Below are 21048 nucleotides of genomic sequence, written 5' to 3' on the forward strand. Positions count from 1 at the left end.
ATTTTACCTTAAAAAAGCTGTTAAAAGATGTGTTAAGTTGAATCTTGCCTCATGGCTGGATAGGAAATTAAAATAAGCACCACTCCCCCCAAAATATTAAGTGCTTATTAACAAAATTGCCAGACCCTGGTCAACAGTGGGCATCTTAATAAAACTCAAAGATAACAAATATTTTATAAATACTGTTCAATTTTACCCCCATCGTCATTCAAAGCAGTAACCCATATTTTCAAGAATCTGGTAGTTTTCCAGACATTGTCTGGGCCAACTACTATCCCAGCACACATCCACACACACACTAAACCCACAACAGTGAGGAGGTCACTGCTTAGTAGTCAAACAGCACAGTGGTTTGGGGGCTGTCTTTGGCCTCAGAGTACCATGGGTTCAAGCCCCAGCTCTACCACTTTCTGGAAGTGTGACCATTCATAAGTTATTTTCCTTTTTGAGTCTTGTTTATTTCTTATACATAAACATCATAATAGTCCCTACATCTCCAAAGCTGTGGTGAGGACAAAATAACATTCACTTAGCAGGTAAAATGGTCAACAAGTGCTCATTATTACTAGCATAATTATCAATTCAACAAGATTTTAACTTTACAAAGCAGGGCCTTCCATTCATGTAAATAGTACTAAAGAATAGGGAAAAATATACTAAAAGTGACAGGGACTGCTACCCTTGCTTTCCCCAAGTCCATGGGAGAAAACACTAACCCAACTAGTCAAGGGATCTGAAGAAGCTGGACAGACACTTAGCCTTGAATATAAGGCCTTAATAGCTGCACCACAAATTGGTGCTTTGGGGAAATGGAGGGAATGAAGGACCACTAGGATCACGCCAGCAACCCCCTCTGTGGTCATCACTTTGGCCTGAGCCCAGCTGTGCTGAGCACTTTGGCCAAAGCCATCTGCACCTCCCGATTCCTCAGACTGTAGATAAGGGGGTTGAGAGTAGGGGTGACAAGGCTGTAGAATAGGGAGACCACGTTGTCCTGGGGTGGGCTATGGTAAGCACCCGGCACCATGTATATGAACACAGCTACACCATAAAAGAGTCCCACCACTGTGATGTGTGAGGAACAGGTGGTGAAGGCCTTGTTTCGGGCCTCCTCTGAGTGCATGTGTATAACAGCCCCCAAAACGTGGCCATAGGAGATGGCAATGAGGGAAAGGGGAAGCACAAGGATCAGCACCCCCAAGGTGGACAGCACCAACTCTGTAGGCTGAGGTGTCTGCACAGGACAGCTTCAGCAGGGCTGGCACCTCGCAGAAGTGGTCCACGATGCGGGAGGCACAGTAGGGAAAGTGCAGAGTGATGGAGGTCTGGATGGAGGCGTTGAGCACACCTGCCAGCCAGGAGGACCCCACCATGAGCAGGCACACCTGGCGCCTCATGAGCACAGGATACTGCAAAGGGTGACACACAGCAACATAGCAGTCATAGGACATGAGGGTCAACAGGATGCCCTCAGCCACGCCCATCAGGATCAGGAAGAATATTTGAGCTGCACAACCCCCGAAGGAGATGGAACCTTCTCCCTGCAGGAAGTGGGATGCCATCTTGGGGATGGTGACCAGGGGGAAACCAACATCAAACAGAGAGAGCTGGCTGAGCAGAAAGTACATGGATGTGTGGAGCCTGGAGTCCAGGCAGATCAGGACAAGCAGAATGGTGTTGCCCAGGAGGCCCATGGCAAACATGGCAGCCACCAAGGAGAAGAGTAGCTGACGTGACCCTGAGTGACTGAAGAGGCCCACCAGAATGAAGTCAGAGGTCACTGATTGATTCACATCCCCCATGTTTTACACAATGTACTTTTGCTGCAGGAAAGAGACCAAATGCAAGGAAAAAGACAAACTGCAACTGAGTTTCGACCCACGTGCCAATTGCCATCACTTGGTAGTGGCTGCCTGGAGAAGTATTATGAGGTCACAGCTAGAATCAGCAGTTGGAAATGCCATGATCAATTAGTGATGTCTGTCATAGGCATGGGAAGGGAGAGCAGCAGCTTGCATCTCTGAACGAGATACTTGGCCACACCCCAGTGAAGAGCTACCCACTGACTCTTGAGGTCCAAACACTGAAGTCCCAGTCAAAGACAGTAACTTAGCTCCAGTAGAATATTTGAATACCACTCCTCCTAATGGTCCTGGGTCCAAAGCAGAGGTGAGAGTCCAAAAAGGCAGGGAGGTAAAATAGAGGATGATGAAGATGAAGCAATAAATCAAGGAAGAAAACAGAGAAAGGCCTAGGTCCAAGTGCCTGGATGAGAATCTGAAGGAAAGAGAAATTAATTATGAGCCTACACACGGTCACATTGAGGATATGAATCTAGGGAGTGTGAGCCATAGAGGGTGGCTATGGGTGACAGCAGGTTGGGGATGAAATGGCCTGGGGTTGGGTGGGGGAGGACAGTTGTCAGTGAACTCAGCAATTATTGGTGACTTTGTTGCATTGGATGAAGAGTGAACTTGTGAGCGGTCAGACTCAATTTCAAGTAAGGTACCAGGCCTAGAAGATTGCCTGTAATAAATATTGCCTGGATGAATGAGTTGGCCAAGAAAGATGACCATGGGCCAGAGGGAGCTACACATTTAAATTTGGGAATACTTAATTCTCTTGGCAACCTCTAAGCCCCCAGGAAAATCCAGCTTGCCCTGGAATACCATGCACCATCCACAACTCCCAACAGTGGACAATGCAAGACTAAAAGAATGTCTGTTCTCAACTGCAGATAATTAGAAAAGCAACAAGACTGGCCATTTAAGGGCAAGTGGATTCTACTGAAGGCCTCACTGGAGCTCTTTGTCCTAAAGCTGCCGAAGGCCTTTAGGGTTGTTAATTATCCACCATCCTGATTTTCCTATCACATCCTAGCTCCCAACCTACCATTCACCCATGCATTCAATAACATTAGTCACAAGCTGGTCTGGGCATAAGACATTCAGAGGTGAATCACCCTAGGCAAGTTCCCCACTCCCCGTACCCCACATTCTCCATCAGGATATTGATGACAAGTGAGGAGATAAATGGACAAGATCTTTGTGACAGAGGGAAGTGAATAAGATGTTCTGTAGGAAATGGCTGGAAATACCACTGGGCATAGTCAGAGAAGCCTCTTGGGACAGATGACCCATGCCCTCAGTATCTGAAGAGCTACTGTGAGAGGGATGCACCAGAACCAACTGCTTCATGCTCCTGGAAAGTGAATGTTAGTGAGGCCATCTGGGTGGTTCACCCTAACGAAGAACTCTCTAACAGTGAAATCCAACCAAGAATGAAATAGTCTGCCTCATTGGCAACATTTTCTTTAAAGTCAGTCAATGGTATTAGGAAGTAAGATAATAGTCCTGTGGCTATAGAAGTTAGAGTTTGAGAGGGAAAGCAGCATTGATCAGATCATTTCAGAATAATCTAATCAGCAATATAATAGAGACACATGCACAATGCTGTAAGTACCCAGGGAATGGGGTGGGGTCAGAGAGGGCTTCAGAGAGGAGGAAGCATTGGAGCTGGGTTTTGAAGATCAGGTAGGAGTTTTGCAGGCAGCCAGAAGAAGGAAAGTTGTTCCAGGCCAAAGAAATGGAGCACATGCAATTTGTGATTAGGAGAGTGTACCCAGAGGTCAGATTAAAATGAGCTTGGATCCCAGCTCAACTACTTTGTAGCAGCATGACATTGTGTAGCTACTTAACCTCAGTTTCTTCATCCATAAAGTGGGTGGCAGAAATATGTGTCAAGGCATAATTGTGAAAATTAAATAAAAGGATGAATGTTGGGGCACCTGGGTGGCTCAGTCAGATGAGCATCCATCTCTTAGTTTCAGCTCAGGTCATGATCTCAGGGTCCTGGGATGGAGCCTGGCATTGGGCTTCACACTCAGCACAGGGTCTGGTTGAGATTCTCTCCCTCCTCCCGCTCACGCTCACCCTCTCTCTCAAATAAACAAATAAAAATTTTTTTTAAAAAGGATGATTGTTAAGAGCTGACATGTAGCAAGTGCTCAATAAATTGTAAATTATTATATATAATAAATACAATTCATATAATTATGCACAATATCTATAAATTATATAATTGTTATAGAATTATTACTAATTCTCTAGATAGGAAAAGCATTAGAGATCACTGGCTGATCTCTGGTACTTAGCACAGTGCCAGGCACATAAAACACTCTCATCAGTATTTAGTAGTAGTAGTAGTAGTAGTAGTATTGTTATTATTATTCAACATTGTGGCCTCTTCCATGGTCAAGCCTGACCCTGTCCAGCTCTGTCATCTTCTTTAGTGTTGCTCTGTGATGCCCTCGTCCATACTGTGTTAAAACCCACCTGCCCTTTTTCTGGCCTCTAAGATCCCTTAGCAGAGTCTTCAAAACCCCATTCATCCCCAGATCCATTGCCTTACAACAGGGTTTTTCCACTGTGGCCTTATTTGAGGACAGATAAATTTTTGTCATGGGAAAATGTCCTTTGCATTGTATGAAGTTTAGCAACATCCCCGGCTTCAGTCCACTAGATGCCAGCAGCAGCCCCCAACAACCGCCCCTCGTCATGGAAACCAAAACTGGTTCCACATGTGGCCAGATGTGCCTAGTAAGGTGGAATCACCCACAGTTGAGAACCTCTGGTTTACAGGGCAACTGTGACCTGCACAGGCTTTACACAATTCCTCTTCCAGATGTTTATTCTTAAATTGGTTTGAGCTCAGACCCAGCATAAATCCTGGGAGTACCTTACCATTTCCATGTCTCCATACAGGAAAAAAAATAATTCTTGCAATTTCCTGCCATCTTATAGACAATCAATTCCCCCAAACACCAAGTATCCCCACCAGTGAAATAGGTTTTACCACAGGCTCCTGTCAAGAGCTATATAAGTGTCCAAAAGAACCTGGTCTTTCTCTGTCCACTCACACATCACCACCCTGAAGAAGCTGACATCAATTGTAGATGGCATCTGGCTAACTGTTTTACATGTTTAACACTATAATCTTCAAGTCCTGGAGACAGATGGTAGAGATGGATGCACAACAATGTGAATATACTTAATACCATGAACAGTACACTTAAAAGTGGTCAAAATTGTAAATTTTGTTCTGTATATTTTATCACAATAAAAAAAATCTATGGGTAGGCATTATTTATCTGTATTTTTTGGATGAGAAGACATAGACAGGTTCAGAGAAGTGTAGTGACTTGCCCAGCACCACCCAGCAAAGAAGTAACAGCCAAAATTTGAACAGAATAGGAATCTGATTCCAAAGTGTCTGTTTTTCCCTTGACATTCCACACACTTCCCCAAACACTGTAATAGACATTTCAGGATTTGTTGCAGATGTTCACATACTCAGTCCTATATGCCCCCAAATTTGCCTTTCCTTCTGGGGTGCCCAAGTGTTCCCCCTGTTATACAAATGCCCGGGTTTTGGGGATCTCTAGCCAGCAGTTCCTCAGTGGCTGGAGAGTCTGGTTGTGATCCCCTTGTGTCCTGAGCTTTTGACAAACTCTCAACCATCAAGACCTCTTTTGGAAAAGGATTGCCATCCATCCAACCTCCCCAACCTGCAAGTTAGACAGGCAGAGCCAGGCAGAGGTAGCCACAACTCACTCAAACCTGGGCTAAATCATCTGTGACTCCTAAATCAGTACTTTTCTTCTGGGTTGAAGAGAAGCACCTTTGGCAAGTTTCCAACATGCAATTTTACCACTTTCTTTCCCATTATCCTCAGTAATGCCAAACTTGGGGCTGGGCATCCCTTTGTTGATGCAAAGTGACCAGGGAAAAGACACCAGCAATGTTCACTTCCTGTTCCCCATACAACTTTCATATTTCTCCATCATGACCAGGTGTGATCTGGGCCCTTGGTTACCTGCCTAATCAAATGACAGTTTGCAGGACATTATCATTTATATTGTTTAATACTCACCTCCAATCACACCAGCTCAAGGATCCACAGCAGAGCTTGCTCAATAAATAGTTGCTGAGTGAATACATTCTGTAAGGGAAGCAATATTTTGGTTGGAACTAATGTTACTGACAAATGGGCTAAGGAAGGGTATGTGACTTACCTAAACTCGCACAGCTACTGAGAGGACAGGCTAGGATTTGGAAACAGTACATCCCTGGATGCTGCCTCTTTCTTGTAGTCAGTGCTTAGCTCCTGTGTCCAGGAGGTCAGAACTGAGAACTCCTCTGGGGGATCACTGTTGTGGATGGCTGGTCCTCAGGAGGGAAGCTGAAGGTGCCCCCAACCCCTGCCAGATGGGTTGTTCTGGTACCAGCCCCTTGATCAAGGTCAGGGGCCCATGTGTGGCTGCTTCCAAATGCTTTTATGGAAGGTCAACATGAGATGACCTTCAATACGGATTGAACATCAACATGGATGACCTTCTGCTGTCTAGAGACCTGGCCATCTTGGGTTCACAACAGTGAAGACAGACAAGGAAAGAATAAGCATTCAGTAAAAAAAAGACAACTGCCTGGAGGTGGGCAAATGTCAAAAGAAGTGGACAAGAATTCATCCTTCCACTCAATACCTGTCAACCTAGCTTGTCTATGGGAAACGATATCACCAGTTGCTCAGATCCATCCTGCCACTAATGTCTAATCTCTACATCATGCCTGGACCCCCAATATCCCCACAAGCCTGGGTTCCAAGTTCTTGCCTGCACTCACCAGGGTCTGTGGGTAGAGTGAAGGAGCTTTCTCAACATCCCTCATTCAAGAAGAGTCCCTGATAAAAACCTCCCTGGATTCCAGCATCAAGGGTTTAACCAGTGCTGCCTCTATTTTTGCAGGGATAGATGTCATCATCTGGGGATGGGGGCTCCAGGGAGACCTGTTGCACAAGAAACCCCTCTGCATCTCCCTTTCAGCAAGGGAGAAAATTAGTTGCAGTGGGAGCCTAGGGCCCCTGATATTTTGTCCCTGGAGGTTGTGGAAAAACATTTACTCATCTCTCAACTACAGGAAGGATGAGCAGCTCTAATGTGGATAAATGAATGTGAGAGATGTCCAAGTCTTTTTGTTTGGATCTAATTAGGAGGAGAAGATGAGGGAATCCATTGCTGCAAATGGATCCCTTGCTCCAAAAAAAAAAAAATGTCCAGGAGATTTCTTCTGAGTTAAATAATGAGGCAGGAATGGTGGTAAAACAGCTAGGAGGCAGCTTCCCTGGGTTGTGATATTTCTTCCTCTAGACTCCATTCTTTAGGGGCTTCCAAAACTTGGGAGATGCAATGGTCCAAAGGTAGATGGTCTAGTGCCTGTGAGCATATTATATGTTCACAGCCGGAGTCAGGGGGAAGGGCAGAGACCAGAGAGCCAGTCTACCCTAAGCAGGTGCCCATGGCAGGAAGTCACAGGCAAGCCTCCCAAGGCTGAGTGAATTACCAAGAGCGTTGCTGAAACCAAAGCTGAGTCAGACAGGTGACAACCAGGTGGAAGTGGAATGGAAGCAGGAATAATGACATATGTTAAGGACTTGATATATAGTAGGTAACCACCAGCAAATTCCTTGTGCCATGCCACCACACTCTACTCCCAAGCCCATGGCAGACATTAGTAACTGGTCTCATGGCTTTCTACTTTTGAGCTTGGGTGGGGCTTCTCAGCTCAGCACACCATACAGCTAGACCTTACAAACTGGATTTGACATTCACCATGACATCTTTCCAAGCAGATTCTAGACCAGTACTCAAAGCAGTTGTGACAGTGTGCTTGGAGATAAGAAGCTTGTGTCAGAAAGTTATTCAACACACTGCTTCCTTAGTTGAGAAAGTCTTGCTCTGGACAGCATGTCAGTTGAACTAAAGCTTAGCAATATTGTTATAGTCTGTTTCAAGGTCCTTTTCTCCTCAAAGGCCAATACCAGTTCATGGACTACACTTTGAGTAACACTGACGTAGGCCATGAGTTCCTTGACAGCAAGGCTCCTTGACAGCAAGGCTATTATTCATTTCTGTGTCACTGGTACCTAAAGCACATGGACACATGGATGTTTATTGAACAGGAAGGGCTGGAGCAGACAGGAGTTGGGAAAAAGAAATCAAGATATGGAATAGTAGGGAGTGGGTCTTGAATCCTCAACATCTAGCATGTTGAACTGCATCAAGGATGGAGGGATGGATGGATGGATGGATGGATGGATGGATGGATAGAGGGATGGATGGAGGGATGGAGGGATGGAGGGATGGATGGATGGATGGAACAAGCCATGCTTAAAGTTATTTATGGCTGGGCCATGTTGTTCTAAAGAACAGGGGAAGAGAAAAAGATGGCAAAGAAATTGTTATTACTCTAGACGTGTGCCTCAAATATTAATCCTTTGCATACCACCTTCTTATTTTTTCCCATCTCGTGTGCCATCTTATTTTAACAGGTATCTCCTATTTAGCATTAGTTATCCATTCCTGAAAATGAGATGAACATAAAACTGTCGACTGGGACTCTATTTACCATTATTTTAAATGGGAAAAGTTGTATTTTACATCAACCCCAAACTTTCAACCAATTTCCTAAACTGTAGCTAAAACCAGTAAAAAGCTTATGCAAAATGAACATATTTGTTTACAGTTGTTTAGTGTGAAGTCATATTTCTCTATCGCTCCCTTTTCCAAGATTTCTTTCACTCCCGCAACTCTTTGAAGACTCACAGTAGAACATTGACCTTTGCTTTTGCCAAAATGTAGAAAGTGCTGGGGAAGCAAGTTCAGCACAAGCACACAACAGCAGAGAATGACTCACATTGAGTAAGCTGTTATGATAACCTCTCTTGGCACTGGCAATACATGAGATGCACACTCTCCTTGGTTATCACTCCTTTCTCTATACGTTGTTTTCTTTAAAACCCTGTATTTCACTTGATGGAAATATAAACTTCCCCTGTGTAAACATGAGCCAGAAAACATTATACTGAGAGATACATACATTTTATGAAGTTGGGGCATTAACACCAAGAGACTTTGCATTCTGCTGGGAAAAGATTAACCAGGTGGTCTGATAGATAGTCTGCAGAATATACCTGTATTTCTCTTGAATCAACTGACTTTTAGTTGTTTTTTGAATTGACTTAATTTGCCCTTTTTTGCTGACAAGGCATCATCACTTCTTGTCTTTGGAGGACAAAAGGCTAAAATTATGGAAATCCCTAGAAACTAATAATAAAACAGCAAGTCTTTTCTCAGTTTTTCTAACTTTTTACTCAAAAAATTTTAAACCTACAGAAAAGTGGAACATCCATATACCCTTCACCAATTGTTATTCTTTAGCCACCCTGCTTTATCTCTTTTTATGCACATAAACACACACACATTTTTTTATTGAGATGAAATTCACATAAACCTAAAGTTAACCATTTTGAAGTGTACAATTCTGTGGAATTTAGTACATTCATGGTGCCATGTACCCATCACCTCAATCTAGTTCCCAAACATTTTCGTCCTCGCAAGGATACTCCATGCTCATGAGCAGTCACTCCCATTACCCCAGACTCTGGCAACCACCAATCTGCTATCTGTACCCACAAATTTTACCTATTTCATATCAACAGAATCATATAATATGTGACATTTTGTGTCTGAATTATTTTACTTAGCATAACGTTTTAGAGGTCCATCCATGTTGTAGCATGGTTATAGGCTGAATCATATCCCCTTAAAATTCATATGTTGAAATTTTAATGCCCCAGGACCTCAGAACATGATTGTCATTAGAGATAGGGTCTTTAAAGGAGTAATTAAGTTGAAATGAGGTCATTAGAGTGGGCTCTAATCCAATATGACCGGGGCCCTTATACTCAGAGAAGATTAGCCGCAACATCAACAAAATGGTGGAATGGGAAGCCCCGGACTTCCTTTCCCACATGGACACACTGATTCAACAGCACATGGATCAATTCCTTTTGTGAAAAATCCAGAGACTAGTTGAGGGGCTCTTGCACCCTAATAGAGCATGAGGTCAGCTGCATGAAAGCCAATAGGAAAGTACATGGCACCTTCTCCCCATCATATCTCCCCCATGACAGCACCACACAACAGGAGGAAGCCCCCAGCTCCTGGCTTGTCCCTGAGAAGGGAAGGAAAGGACTGGACTGTAATCCAAAGTTCTAACATCTTGAGGGGCTGCCTGAGGGACTGGTTTCTGTCTTGCCTGAGTCTGAGCACTGATGGGAAGGTGCTCCAGATTGGGAGCCACTGAAAACAAAGGTGATGATTTGGAAAGCATGATCTCACTGGTCACAGACCTTTACCCACCTCAGCACAGAGCAAGTGGGGCACAAAACCCAAATCCTGGTTTCCTCCGGAGGGAAAGAATTAGAGCATTCATCCAACATTTGGGGTAGCTATCCAAAGGACTGGCTTCTGTGAGAGAGTCTTTTTTTGGGAATCAACCAGTCCAAAAAAAAGAAAACAAAACAAAAGATAAGCACAAACAACAACAAAATAAAACAAAACAAAAACTACCATTAAGAAAATCCCAAGGAAACAGCCCAGCCAGATTACCCTAAATAGAAAACCAAAGTATAAACGAAGCTAACTCATGTCCACAGAGCTTCCAATCACCTTTTTACCCAATTAACCAAACAGTATCTCATACAAGAGACAGAGACCACAACAGTCGTACTGAAAATGAAAGCACTTCGGAGAAAACAGACTGAGGGAAGAAGAAACCAAAAAAGAAACTCTTGGTAACATTAGAGCTATAACTGACTAGAACTCAGAGGTATAACTAAAAAGACAGTATCTGTGAAGCAAGAAAAAGATTTTCTTCTTTAAAGAACAAAACGATGTTAGGGGCACCTGGGTGGCTCAGTCGTTAAGCGTCTGCCTTTGGCTTGGGTCATGATCCCAGGGTCCTGGGATCGAGCCCCGCATCAGGCTCCCTGCTCCGCGGGAAACCTGCTTCTCCCTCTCCCGCTCCCCCTGCTTGTGTTCCTGCTCTCACTGTCTCTCTCTCGCTGTCAAATAAATAAATAAAAAATCTTAAAAAAAAAAGAAAAGATGTTAGAATTTTTTAATGATAGGAGAAATGAAAAACAATAGGATTAAGATATAAAATGTAGGAAAATATCACAAAACAACAAAAAGGCACAGAGAAAAATAGTAGAGAAATGGTAAATAAATCAGAGAATCAATACAGATGGCCCAACATCAAAACAATAGGCATTTCAGTGATGCCTGGGTGGCTCCGTCGGTTAAGTGTCTGCCTTTGGCTCAGGTCATGATCCCAGAATCCTGGGATTGAGTCCCACATTGGGCTCCTTGCTCAGTGGGGAGCCTGCTTCTCCCTCTGCCTGCTGCTCCCCCTGCTTGTGCATGCTCTCTCTCTCTGACAAATAAATAAATAAAATCTTTTTTAAAAAATAGGCATTTCATAAGTATGGAAATAGGGGGCAAGAAAATTTCCCTGAATGAAAGTTGTGAATTTCAAGATTGAAAATTGCTCATCAGAATAAAAAAAAGAATGTACCCTATAAACTCTCAGAGAGAGAAAACAACTTTCCTGGAACAGTCAAGAATGAGAATGACCTTGAACTTCTATCATTTTTTTATTTTTTTTAATTTAATTTTATTATGTTATGTTAGTCACCCACCATACAATACATCATTAGTTTTTGATGTAGTGATCCACAATTCACCGTTTTCATATAACACTCAGTTTACTTATTTATTTGAGAGAGAGAGAGAGAGCAAGCACAAGCAGGGGGAGTGGCAGAGGGAGAAGCAGACTCCCTGCTGAACAGAGAGCCCGATGCGGGGCTCAGTCCCAGGACTCCGGGATCATAACCTGAGCCGAAGACAGATGCTTAACCAACTGAGCCACCAAGGTGTCCCTCTAGGGTGGCCTTGAACTCTTCAACAGGAACATCAAATGTTAGAATGCAATGGAGCGATGTTTTAAAATGCTCTGGGAAAATTAATTGAGATCTAGAATTCCATAGCTAGTCAAATAACCATGTAAGTATAAGATAAAATAACATTTTTTTAGACCTGATGGGTTTTTCTTCCAATCTGTCTCCACTGCACTCACTCAGGGAGCATGTGTCCCACCTAAATGAGGCATCAACCTAAGGAGAAGAAACAGAGGATTCAACCTGAAAGAGAATCCCTAGAATGATGGTGAAGGGGGATCCTAGGATGACAGCTGTCAGCCAGCTCAGCCAGAAGCAGGTCAACCTCCAAAAGGGGTTTCTTCAAGATTAAACTGATAGAAGATTTTATGTGTTTGAAAGTTTTGAGAGGATATTTACATAAATGTGAAGGTTTAGGATTCAAAAAAAACCCCAAAACAGAAAAAGATTGTTTCTCACCAACATACCTGGACAAAACTCACCTGCTGATACAGCAACATCTGCATAAAGGTCTGTGTGAGGACACACAGATAGTGGAACTGGTTCCATCATACCTGGAGAGCCTGCCTCACCAAAAACCACACACTGTCATGGACTTAACCCACAAAGATGGTGTCAAGTATCCAGATATTTGGTTCGCAGGCTGGGAAAATGGGCCCTGGCCCTTCATAGTGCTATGCATCCAGTTTGCATGAGACAAAGGTAAAAGACACAACTCCTGCTGGTTCCTTTCCTACCTTGCTCTGAAGTCCACTGAGCTAGGGCCGTGAGCAGACCCAGAGAGACACACCCATAGCTCTCCCCATCTCACAGTGACTCCTGATAAACCTCCCTGGAATGTGTCACTCCCCACTTAGCCCACCAGCTCCTTCTTCAGCCAAGCAGTGATGAACCAACTGTCAAGGGCTGGCAGTTCCAGGGGAAGGTATTATATCAAAAGCCTCTTCCGGCTTCTCCTTTCTACTGCAGAGAAAGTTAATTGCAGGGGAGTCAGGTGCCCTGCATCTCAAATTTGTCCCAGGAGAGCATGAGAAAACAATGATGTTCACCTCTTAATGAACCACAGGAATGGTGGAGGGAGCACCGCATGGATAACCAAGAGGAGCTGGGCAGGGCCATCCAAACGCCACTGAGCATTCCAAGCAGAAGGATGAGCAAAGGAGTCTGTTTTAAGATATAGGTTTATTATGATCTGAGCAGGTGAGGCCAACAGGGTAGGAGAGCAGGACCATTGAAAAGCTAGCTTGTTACAATTCCCAAGAGGAAGGGTCGTGGCACGCTATTGGGGGCCCCTCAGAGAGGCACTAGGGTCAGGCAGGAGACACAGGGAGTGAGGGGGAAATGTGGACAATGCAGGGCATACAGGCTTAGGACTGGCTAGTTTGAATAACTTCAGTGGGCTCTGGGACACAGGGGCTATCCATTGTTGTCTGGAACCTGGCCCTGGGGATCAGCAGAGGGGAACAGTGGCCCTGAGTGTGAAAGCCCCACAGAGGAGGGGGTAGGGAGTGTGGGCTCTGGATTCATTGGTTTGCCCATGAAAGGTGCACTGGCAGGTGAGGTGTGTGCTATCTCTAGGAATCAGCTAGCCCTGGGAGGGGAGCCCCCAAGATGTCAAAGCATCAAAAATATAGAATAAAAAGGCATGATCTATACAGCATTCCTATTTGTTCTCCAGGGTTTATGGCAAGACTGCTCAGGTAATCAGTGGTGCTCAGCACTGAATACACAGCAGACTCACCTGCAAGCTTTTTTTTTTTTTTAAGATTTATTTTATTTATTTGACAGAGAGAGAGATAGAGAGAGAGGGAACACAAGCCGGGGGAGTGGGGGAGGGAGAAGCAGGCTTCCTGCCGAGCAGGGAGCCCGATGCGGAGCTCAATCCCAGGGTCCTGGGATCATGACCTCCTGGGATCATGACCTGAGCCGAAGGCAGCCGCTTAACCAACTGAGTCACCCAGGCTCCCGCACCTGCAAGCTTTTTAAAATGCGATGCTCAGGTCACATTGCAGGTCAAGTGAGTGAGCATTGCTGACTGAAGAATGAATGGAGTTGCTGATGTCAACACAGCCAGAAAGAGGTGCCGTGTCCCGGCAAAAGTGGCATTTCCCCATGTGAAAAACACCCTCAATTCAGCAACATGATACTCTCTGGGGGGAGATCCACAGAAGGCTTCCAGTGTGTTTGTTGTGTTTTTGTTGCTTATGTTGTGTGGTAAATACACACAGGCACTTGAGATTCTGTGTGTGTGTGTGTGTGTACACACACATATATATGATTTTGTGTGTGTGTATGTACAACCAATCCCCATTATTCACAGAGTCTGTATTTAAGAATTCACCTACTTAAATTTATTTGTAATCACAAACTCAATACTGCTGGGACTCTCATGGTCATTTTCAGACATGCACAGAGCAGCAAAAAATCTAAATTGCCTACATGCTCCTTCCCAGCTGAGTTCCCACAATGCTCTGCCTTCTTGTTGTGCAGAGCATTGGGCATAAGTAAGTGCCCTTTTCATGATCTGTTTAGTGCACTGGGTTTCACATTTTTGTCCTTTATGCCCCTGGTTTCACTGTTTAAATCAGCCAGAAGCATTATGCCGCACTGCTACCTAGAGTTCTCATGCACAAGAAGACTTTGGGGTGCCTTGCAGAGAAAATGCGTGAGCTGGACAAGCTTCATTCAGGCGTGAGGTATAACGATGTTGGCTGTGAGTTCAGTGTTAGTAAGATCAATAATATGTATTAATTAGCCATGTTTTTAAACAGAATCACATAACACAGGGTTATGTTTTGAATGGTTGATGAAAATGTTGTAACTAGAGTTCAGTAGTCGCTGTTCGTGGCAACTTTGTAGAACATAACACGGCAATAAACAAAGAAATTCGACCACTGATTACCTGAGCAGTCTTGCCATAAACCCTGGAGAACAAATAGGAGCACTGTATGAGTCATGTCTTTTATTCTGTATTTTTTCCAGTTTTATGGAGATATAACTGATATGCAACATTGTGTAAGTTCAAGGCGTACAATGATGGATATGCTTACATACTGCAAAATAGTTACCACCAGATGTCTCACATCTCATAATCACTATTTTTGTGGTGAAAAAGTTGAAGATCTAGTCTCCTAGTAGCTTTCAAGTATATATACAGTATTGTCAACTATAGTCACTACTGTACATTAGATCCCCAGAACTTATTCATAACTAGAAGTTTGTACCCTTTGACCAATATCTCATTTCCCCCACCCCACAGCCCCTGGGAACCACCATTCTACTCTCTGTTTCTACAAATTGGGCTTTGCTAGAGTCCACATATAAGTGAGATCACACAGTGTTTATCTTTCTCTGACTTATTCACGTAGCATAATGCTCTCAAGTGTCATGTACGTTGCACAAATGATGGGAGTTCCTTTTTTCTCATGGCTGGATAACATTATATATATATATATATAAGTTTTATTGTGAGAAGTTTTCCTTTCATCTCCCAGATGTCCACAAGGCTCCAGACAATGCTCCTCAAAGTGAAGTCAGCCAACCAGAAGCATCAGCATCACCTGGAAGCTCATTAGGAATGCAGATTCTCTGCAGGGCCCTGAACCTGCTGAATCAGAATCTCTGGGCAAGACGAGAACTCTGTGTTTTAACAAGCCCTTCTAGAGACTCTCATACACATTTAAGCATGAGAACCTGCTGATCCCAGAGAACTGTGTCACAACCCCAGACTCCCAGTCCATCGTTTCTGATGATCAGGGGGAATTAAGAAATTGAGAATGAGAGAAAGAAAGGAAAGAAGGGGAAGGAAGGAAAGGAGGGAGGGAGGAAAGGAGGGAGGGAGGAAGGAAAGAGAGAGAGAGAAGGAAGGCAGGAAGGAAGGAAGGAGAATTTGAGAATGTTGAAGACCCAGACCAATGGACCTCCACTTGCTTCACATTAAGGTCTCCTGGGAGCTTTAAACAATCACCCCTGCTTGGTCTCCATCTGCAGAGTTTCTGATTCAAGTCTGGGGTGCAGCCAGAACACGGGGATTCTTTTTTAAGTTCCTCTGGTGATCCTAAGCTGCAACCAAGGATGTGAACCCCTGAGCAACTGAGCCAAGGACTTAGCAGAAAGAAAAAGAAGCTGGTGGTCTTGGACGCCCTCTCTTGGCAGGAAGCTGTACAACTCAACTCCTGGGGACCACAGACGCAGGTGGAAGGCGGGGCTGCCCACGCAGGTTTCAGATAAGCCCAGTGCAAAGATCTGCAGACTGGAAAAAAATGCCCTTTCAAGAGAAATGCCCATCTAAATCCCTAATTCCACTGCAGAGCTGTTGTTCAGATACTTCCACGTACTGGTTGCTCATACACACGACTGAAGCACACAATACCTGCAATTTGTGTAAACCTTCACAAAGCAAGATGTACCAGCCACTGACTTAACCTCTTCACAGATAACTCGTCCATCCACATACCTGCCCTTTGAAGTCAGTACCATTATTGCCTCTAACTAGCTAATGGGGAAGCTGAGGCACAGAGAGATTTAGTAGTTTGCTTCACTATAAAGGTGGCGGGGCCAGGTTTAACCAACCCCAGCAGGCGGCTCCAGATCTGTGGTCTTGACCACATTATTTCCTTGCTGCCTCTACTCAGTGATGCTCTCTGTCCTGTTTGCTGCAGTATCCGAGAATGGAGCATCTATTATGTGCCAGAAACAACAGAGGAACCTGAGGTCAACAGAGTCCCAGCCTCCATCTGTACTGTTTCAGATGGATCTTAGACCTCACAGTTTTCCAGACCCGCACTCAGCCACTGCAGTATCTCAGAGATCTGGGTTCAAATCCTGCTCTTGTGCCATCCCAGCTGTGTGACTTTGGGCAAATTACTTCACCCCTCTGAGGCTTTATTTCCCCCATCAGAAAAAAATGAACATAGTACCATAAAGATGCAGTGAGAATTTACCTGACCCCCATCCCGAACTATCAACTACTATCCCTCTCACTTGCCACAATGATTCTTGAAAAGGGAAAAAATGTTTATTTTTGTCTTAAATGGCTATAGACTAAATTCACCAAAATACTCTTTCAGGAGGTCAAGGGACCATCCTTGCAGATGTGTTGAATGAGGGGGAATAATGGAAAGTGCCTCCCCTTCTGCACACAGCTACATCACTAGCAATACCAAAGGCTGGGCTCTGAACCCCGTCTATTCAGTTCTTTATGTAACAGTCCGTCTGAACCAAACATGTCTTTCTAACATGCTGATACTTAAAACTCTATCACGACCTCACACTCATTACAATAGCTATCATTAAAAAGAAAAAAAGGGGGGAAAGGCAAAAACAAGTGTTAAGAATGTGGAGGAATTGGAACCCTCTGCCTTGCTAGTGGGAATGTGAAAATGTGCAACCACTATGGAAAAGAACATGATGGTCCCTCAAAATATTCTGACACCTGCTTCAACATGGAAGAACTTTGAGGACATTATGCTCAGTGAAATAAGCCAGTCACAGAAGGACACATATGGTAGGATTCCACGTCTAGGAGGTCCCTAGAAGAGTCACATCCACAGAGACAGAAAATGGTGGGAGCCAGGGGCTGGGGGAGGGGGTAGGAGTTGGTGTTTCATGGGGACAGAATTCATTTCTTGCACACACATCATCCAAAAGGGGATGCATTTGAGAGGAAGGAATTGTCTCAACTAAGGACAGTAGGTTCCACAACAGAATGGGAGAGTTGCTTCAAAATCCACTTCTGGTGGTGTTATCACCTGTTAGTTAAAACAAATAAATGTGTGTGTGCGTGTAGTGATAGAAATTGCCAGGACTAGTGCTGAATATGTCACAGGAGTATGGAGGTAAGAAGGCTTCATTTCCCAGTTGTGTCCAGATTTAATCCCGGCCAGAGTTTTTAACCGATTTTGTGTGCGATCTCATACATGTTTTTGGAAATGTTCATTTACTCAGCTATTTACAAGAGTCCGTGAACTTCCCCACCCCCACCTTTACTGAGATGTAATTGACATTTAACATTGTGTGAGTTTAAGGTGTAGGTGTTGATTTGATACACCTGTATATTGTAAAAACGATTACCATTTAAAATAGAATTACCAGGGGCACCTGTGTGGCTCAATCGGTTAAGCGTCCACCTTCAGCTCAAGTCACGATCCGAGTCCTGGGATCGAGCCCCGAGTTGGGCTTCCTGCTCAGCGGGGAGCCTGCTTCTCCCTCTGTCCCTCCCCCTGCTCATGCTCTCTCTCTCAAATAAATAAATAACTTAAAAAAAATAGAATTACCATATGATCCGGCAATGCCAATTCTGGGTATATACCCAAGAGAACTGAAAGCAGGGACTTGAGATATTTGCACAACCAGGTTCATAGCAGCATTATTCACAATAGCTAAAACATGGAAGCAATCCAAGGGTCCCTCGACAGATGAATGGGTAGGCAAAATGTGGTGTAGACACACAATGGAATATTATTTAGCCTTAAAAAGGAAGGAAATTCCCTGGTTCTGCCCTGTCCCTTTTATCTTACTGAAAGCCCCTTTTTGGATCCCACAGAGCCCCCCTCCCACCAAGGGAAAGCCGAAGAAATCCCTAGAAGGAAGGTGGACACCCCTTCATCACCACCACCATGTGGTAGAGAGAAGAAAGAGAAATCAGGGAAGGCTTTCAAGAAGAGGTGGTGTCTTGCCGAGATTGGAAGAGGCAAATTCCTGCTCTGTGGGAATGGGGTAGGGAGACTGTTCCAGGTGTCAGGCAGAGCAGAAGGGTCACAGAACAGTAGAGGGATGTCTGTGTCTCTCCTAGTCTCACCCCCACCCTAAGCAGGCTTCTGTTTCCTTCAGGAAACCAGAAAAGCTACACCAGCTAGGCGACCACCTTCTGATTAATATTCTAAGGGTTAATATTTTAAATTAATTTTAAGATTGAATTCTAAGGAGGGCTGTGACTAGCTCTCCCTTACCACACTATAAAGAGCTTCAAAAGGAAGCACCAAGAGAAGGATTCTTGGGTCTTACTGGGCTCTGGGTCAGGGAGCTGGATCAGAGGTCTCTCCTCTGGCACCCTCTAGCCTCCTCCCCCAAATATGCCACTTTGGGGGAATCCAGAATAGATGAGTATTCTGGGAGCTTTCTGGGGCAGGGAGGAGCTCGTCCTCATCCCCTCCCCTGCATTGTGAAATCTTCTGAAGGGGCAGCAGGCAGGGTGATGTCATAGACCACCGGCCAGGCCCCTCTCCCTGCCTCTGCCTGCCCCTGGTCAGCCTCGGCCTTTTCTCCTCATACCCTCGGACCCCCAGAGGAAAGCGGTCAGCCTCGCCAAGCAGCTTACCCAGCTACGTGCAGCCATGGATGCAAACCCGTCCAGTTGCACGAAGCCCCAGCCCTCCCCAAAGGCCTCCAGGACTGGCGTGAACCCCAACCCAATCCTGGTGAACAAGACCCTGCGGCAGGAACCCCCCAGCATGGTGGGCGACAGGTTGCCACCAAAGACCGGCGCAGTGGTCATCGACATGGGCACGGGCACTTGTAAGGTGGGCTTCGCGGGGCAGGCCCGGCCCACCTACACCGTGGCCACCATCGTGGGCTGCCAGCCCAAGAAGCCGGCCACCAGTGGGCAGCCGGTGCTGGAGACTTTCATCGGCGAGGCCGCCCGCACACGCCCAGAGCTAACCCTGGTGCAGCCTGTGCGCAACGGCATCGTGGTGGACTGGGACGCGGCCGAGCTCATCTGGCGCCACCTGCTGGAGCACGACCTCCGCGTGGCCCCTCAGGACCAGCCGCTGCTGTTCTCCGACCCGCCCTTCAGCCCCACCACCAACCGCGAGAAGCTGGTGGAGGTGGCCTTCGAGTCGCTGTGCTCTCCTGCCATGTACGTGGCTTCCCAGTCGGTGCTGTCCGTCTACGCTCACGGGAGGATCAGCGGGCTGGTGGTGGACTCCGGCCACGGGGTCACCTACACGGTGCCGGTCTTTCAGGGCTACAACCTGCCCCACGCCACGGAGCGCCTGGACCTGGCGGGCACACACCTGACCGCCTTCCTGGCAGAGATGCTGCTGGGCTCGGGCTTGACGCTGGGCCAGCAGGACCTGGACACCGTGGAGAACATCAAGCACCGCTACTGTCACGTGGCCCCTGACTTCCTCAAGGAGCAGGCCCGGCCGGAGCAGGAATACCAGCAGACCCTGAAGCTGCCCGACGGGCGGACGGTCACCTTGGGCAAGGAGCTGTTCCAGTGCCCAGAGCTGCTGTTCAGCCCTCCCGAGATGCCGGGGCTGGAGCCCGTGGGCATCCCCACGATGGCCAAACAGAGCCTTCACAAGGTGCCCCTGGAGGTGCGGGCCGACGTGGCCCAGAACGTGCTGCTCTGCGGGGGCTCCTCGCTCTTTCAGGGGTTCGAGGGCCGCTTCCGGGCCGAGCTGCTGCACAGTCTGCCCCCCGAGGCCCACGTGGTGGTGGCGGCACAGCCCACCAGAAACTTCTCGGTGTGGATTGGGGGCTCCATCCTGGCCTCGTTGCGCGCCTTCCAGTCCTGCTGGGTCCTGCGGGAGCAGTATGAGGAACAGGGGCCCCACATCGTGTACCGCAAATGCTACTGACTCCGGGCGGCGGAGTGGGGGTGGGGTGGGGGGAGGCAGTAAAGCTTCCGATACCCTGCCGGCTCTATCCTGCCTTACCCCAGGGCCCAGCCCAATCCATTCCTGGACCCACCACCCAGACTCGCCTTGGGTCCCGACTCCACCAAGATCTACCTCCCAGACATCGTGGTTCTGCCCTGCCCTAACTCACCTCCCACGGATCCAACCCCAGAGACACCCAGCTCCGACTACCGAAACCCACCTTCCCCATGATCAACCCACAACACACCACCTTGTCCTGACCCTGTCAAACCCACCTCCCATGATCCCTCCCCAAAAGCACTCTCGGGCTGGGACCGCTTGCCAAGGCCACCCCAAAGATATCCCCAGATTCTTATCTCCTAATCTCACCCCAATGATCTATTGCTTTTGCTATAAACCTCCCCCAAGTTTCCTCTAGGCTCTAAGCCCCCAATTCACTCCCTATGTCCCTCAAGGACCCCTGACTCATCTCCATGACCTGTTCCTCCCCAAGGAAGCTGCACCAGGTGCTCCAACCCCCAACTCCGAGAACCTTTCCATGAGTGTTTCAACCCCTAAGTGCACCCTCAGAATCTTCTCCCGTTTC

The 21048-nt window shown here is 46.2% G+C and overlaps 2 protein-coding genes across 2 annotated transcripts; one reads left to right on the forward strand and one right to left on the reverse strand.

Moving 5' to 3' along the window:
- Window positions 1–862: 862 nt before the first annotated feature.
- OR2Z1 (olfactory receptor family 2 subfamily Z member 1) lies at window positions 863–2175 on the reverse strand. Its single transcript, XM_031022093.2, is given in 2 exon segments — window positions 863–1219; window positions 1221–2175. Coding segments are annotated over 2 exon segments (939 nt in total). The 5' UTR covers window positions 1803–2175.
- A 16391-nt stretch (window positions 2176–18566) lies between these two features.
- ACTL9 (actin like 9) lies at window positions 18567–20441 on the forward strand. The gene has a single exon (XM_006733839.2). The coding sequence runs from the start codon at window positions 19191–19193 to the stop codon at window positions 20439–20441; it is 1251 nt and encodes a 416-aa protein (XP_006733902.1). The 5' UTR covers window positions 18567–19190.
- The last annotated feature ends 607 nt before the right edge of the window (window positions 20442–21048 follow it).

This window comes from Leptonychotes weddellii, chromosome 1 (genome assembly GCF_054177405.1).
Source record: "Leptonychotes weddellii isolate Sample4059 chromosome 1, ASM5417740v2, whole genome shotgun sequence".
Lineage (NCBI taxonomy): Eukaryota > Metazoa > Chordata > Mammalia > Carnivora > Phocidae > Leptonychotes > Leptonychotes weddellii.

What these genes read in the sequence shown, in the direction of transcription:
- ACTL9 (XM_006733839.2), top strand. Translation starts at nt 19,191, where the DNA reads ATGGATGCAAACCCGTCCAGTTGCACGAAGCCCCAGCCCTCCCCAAAG.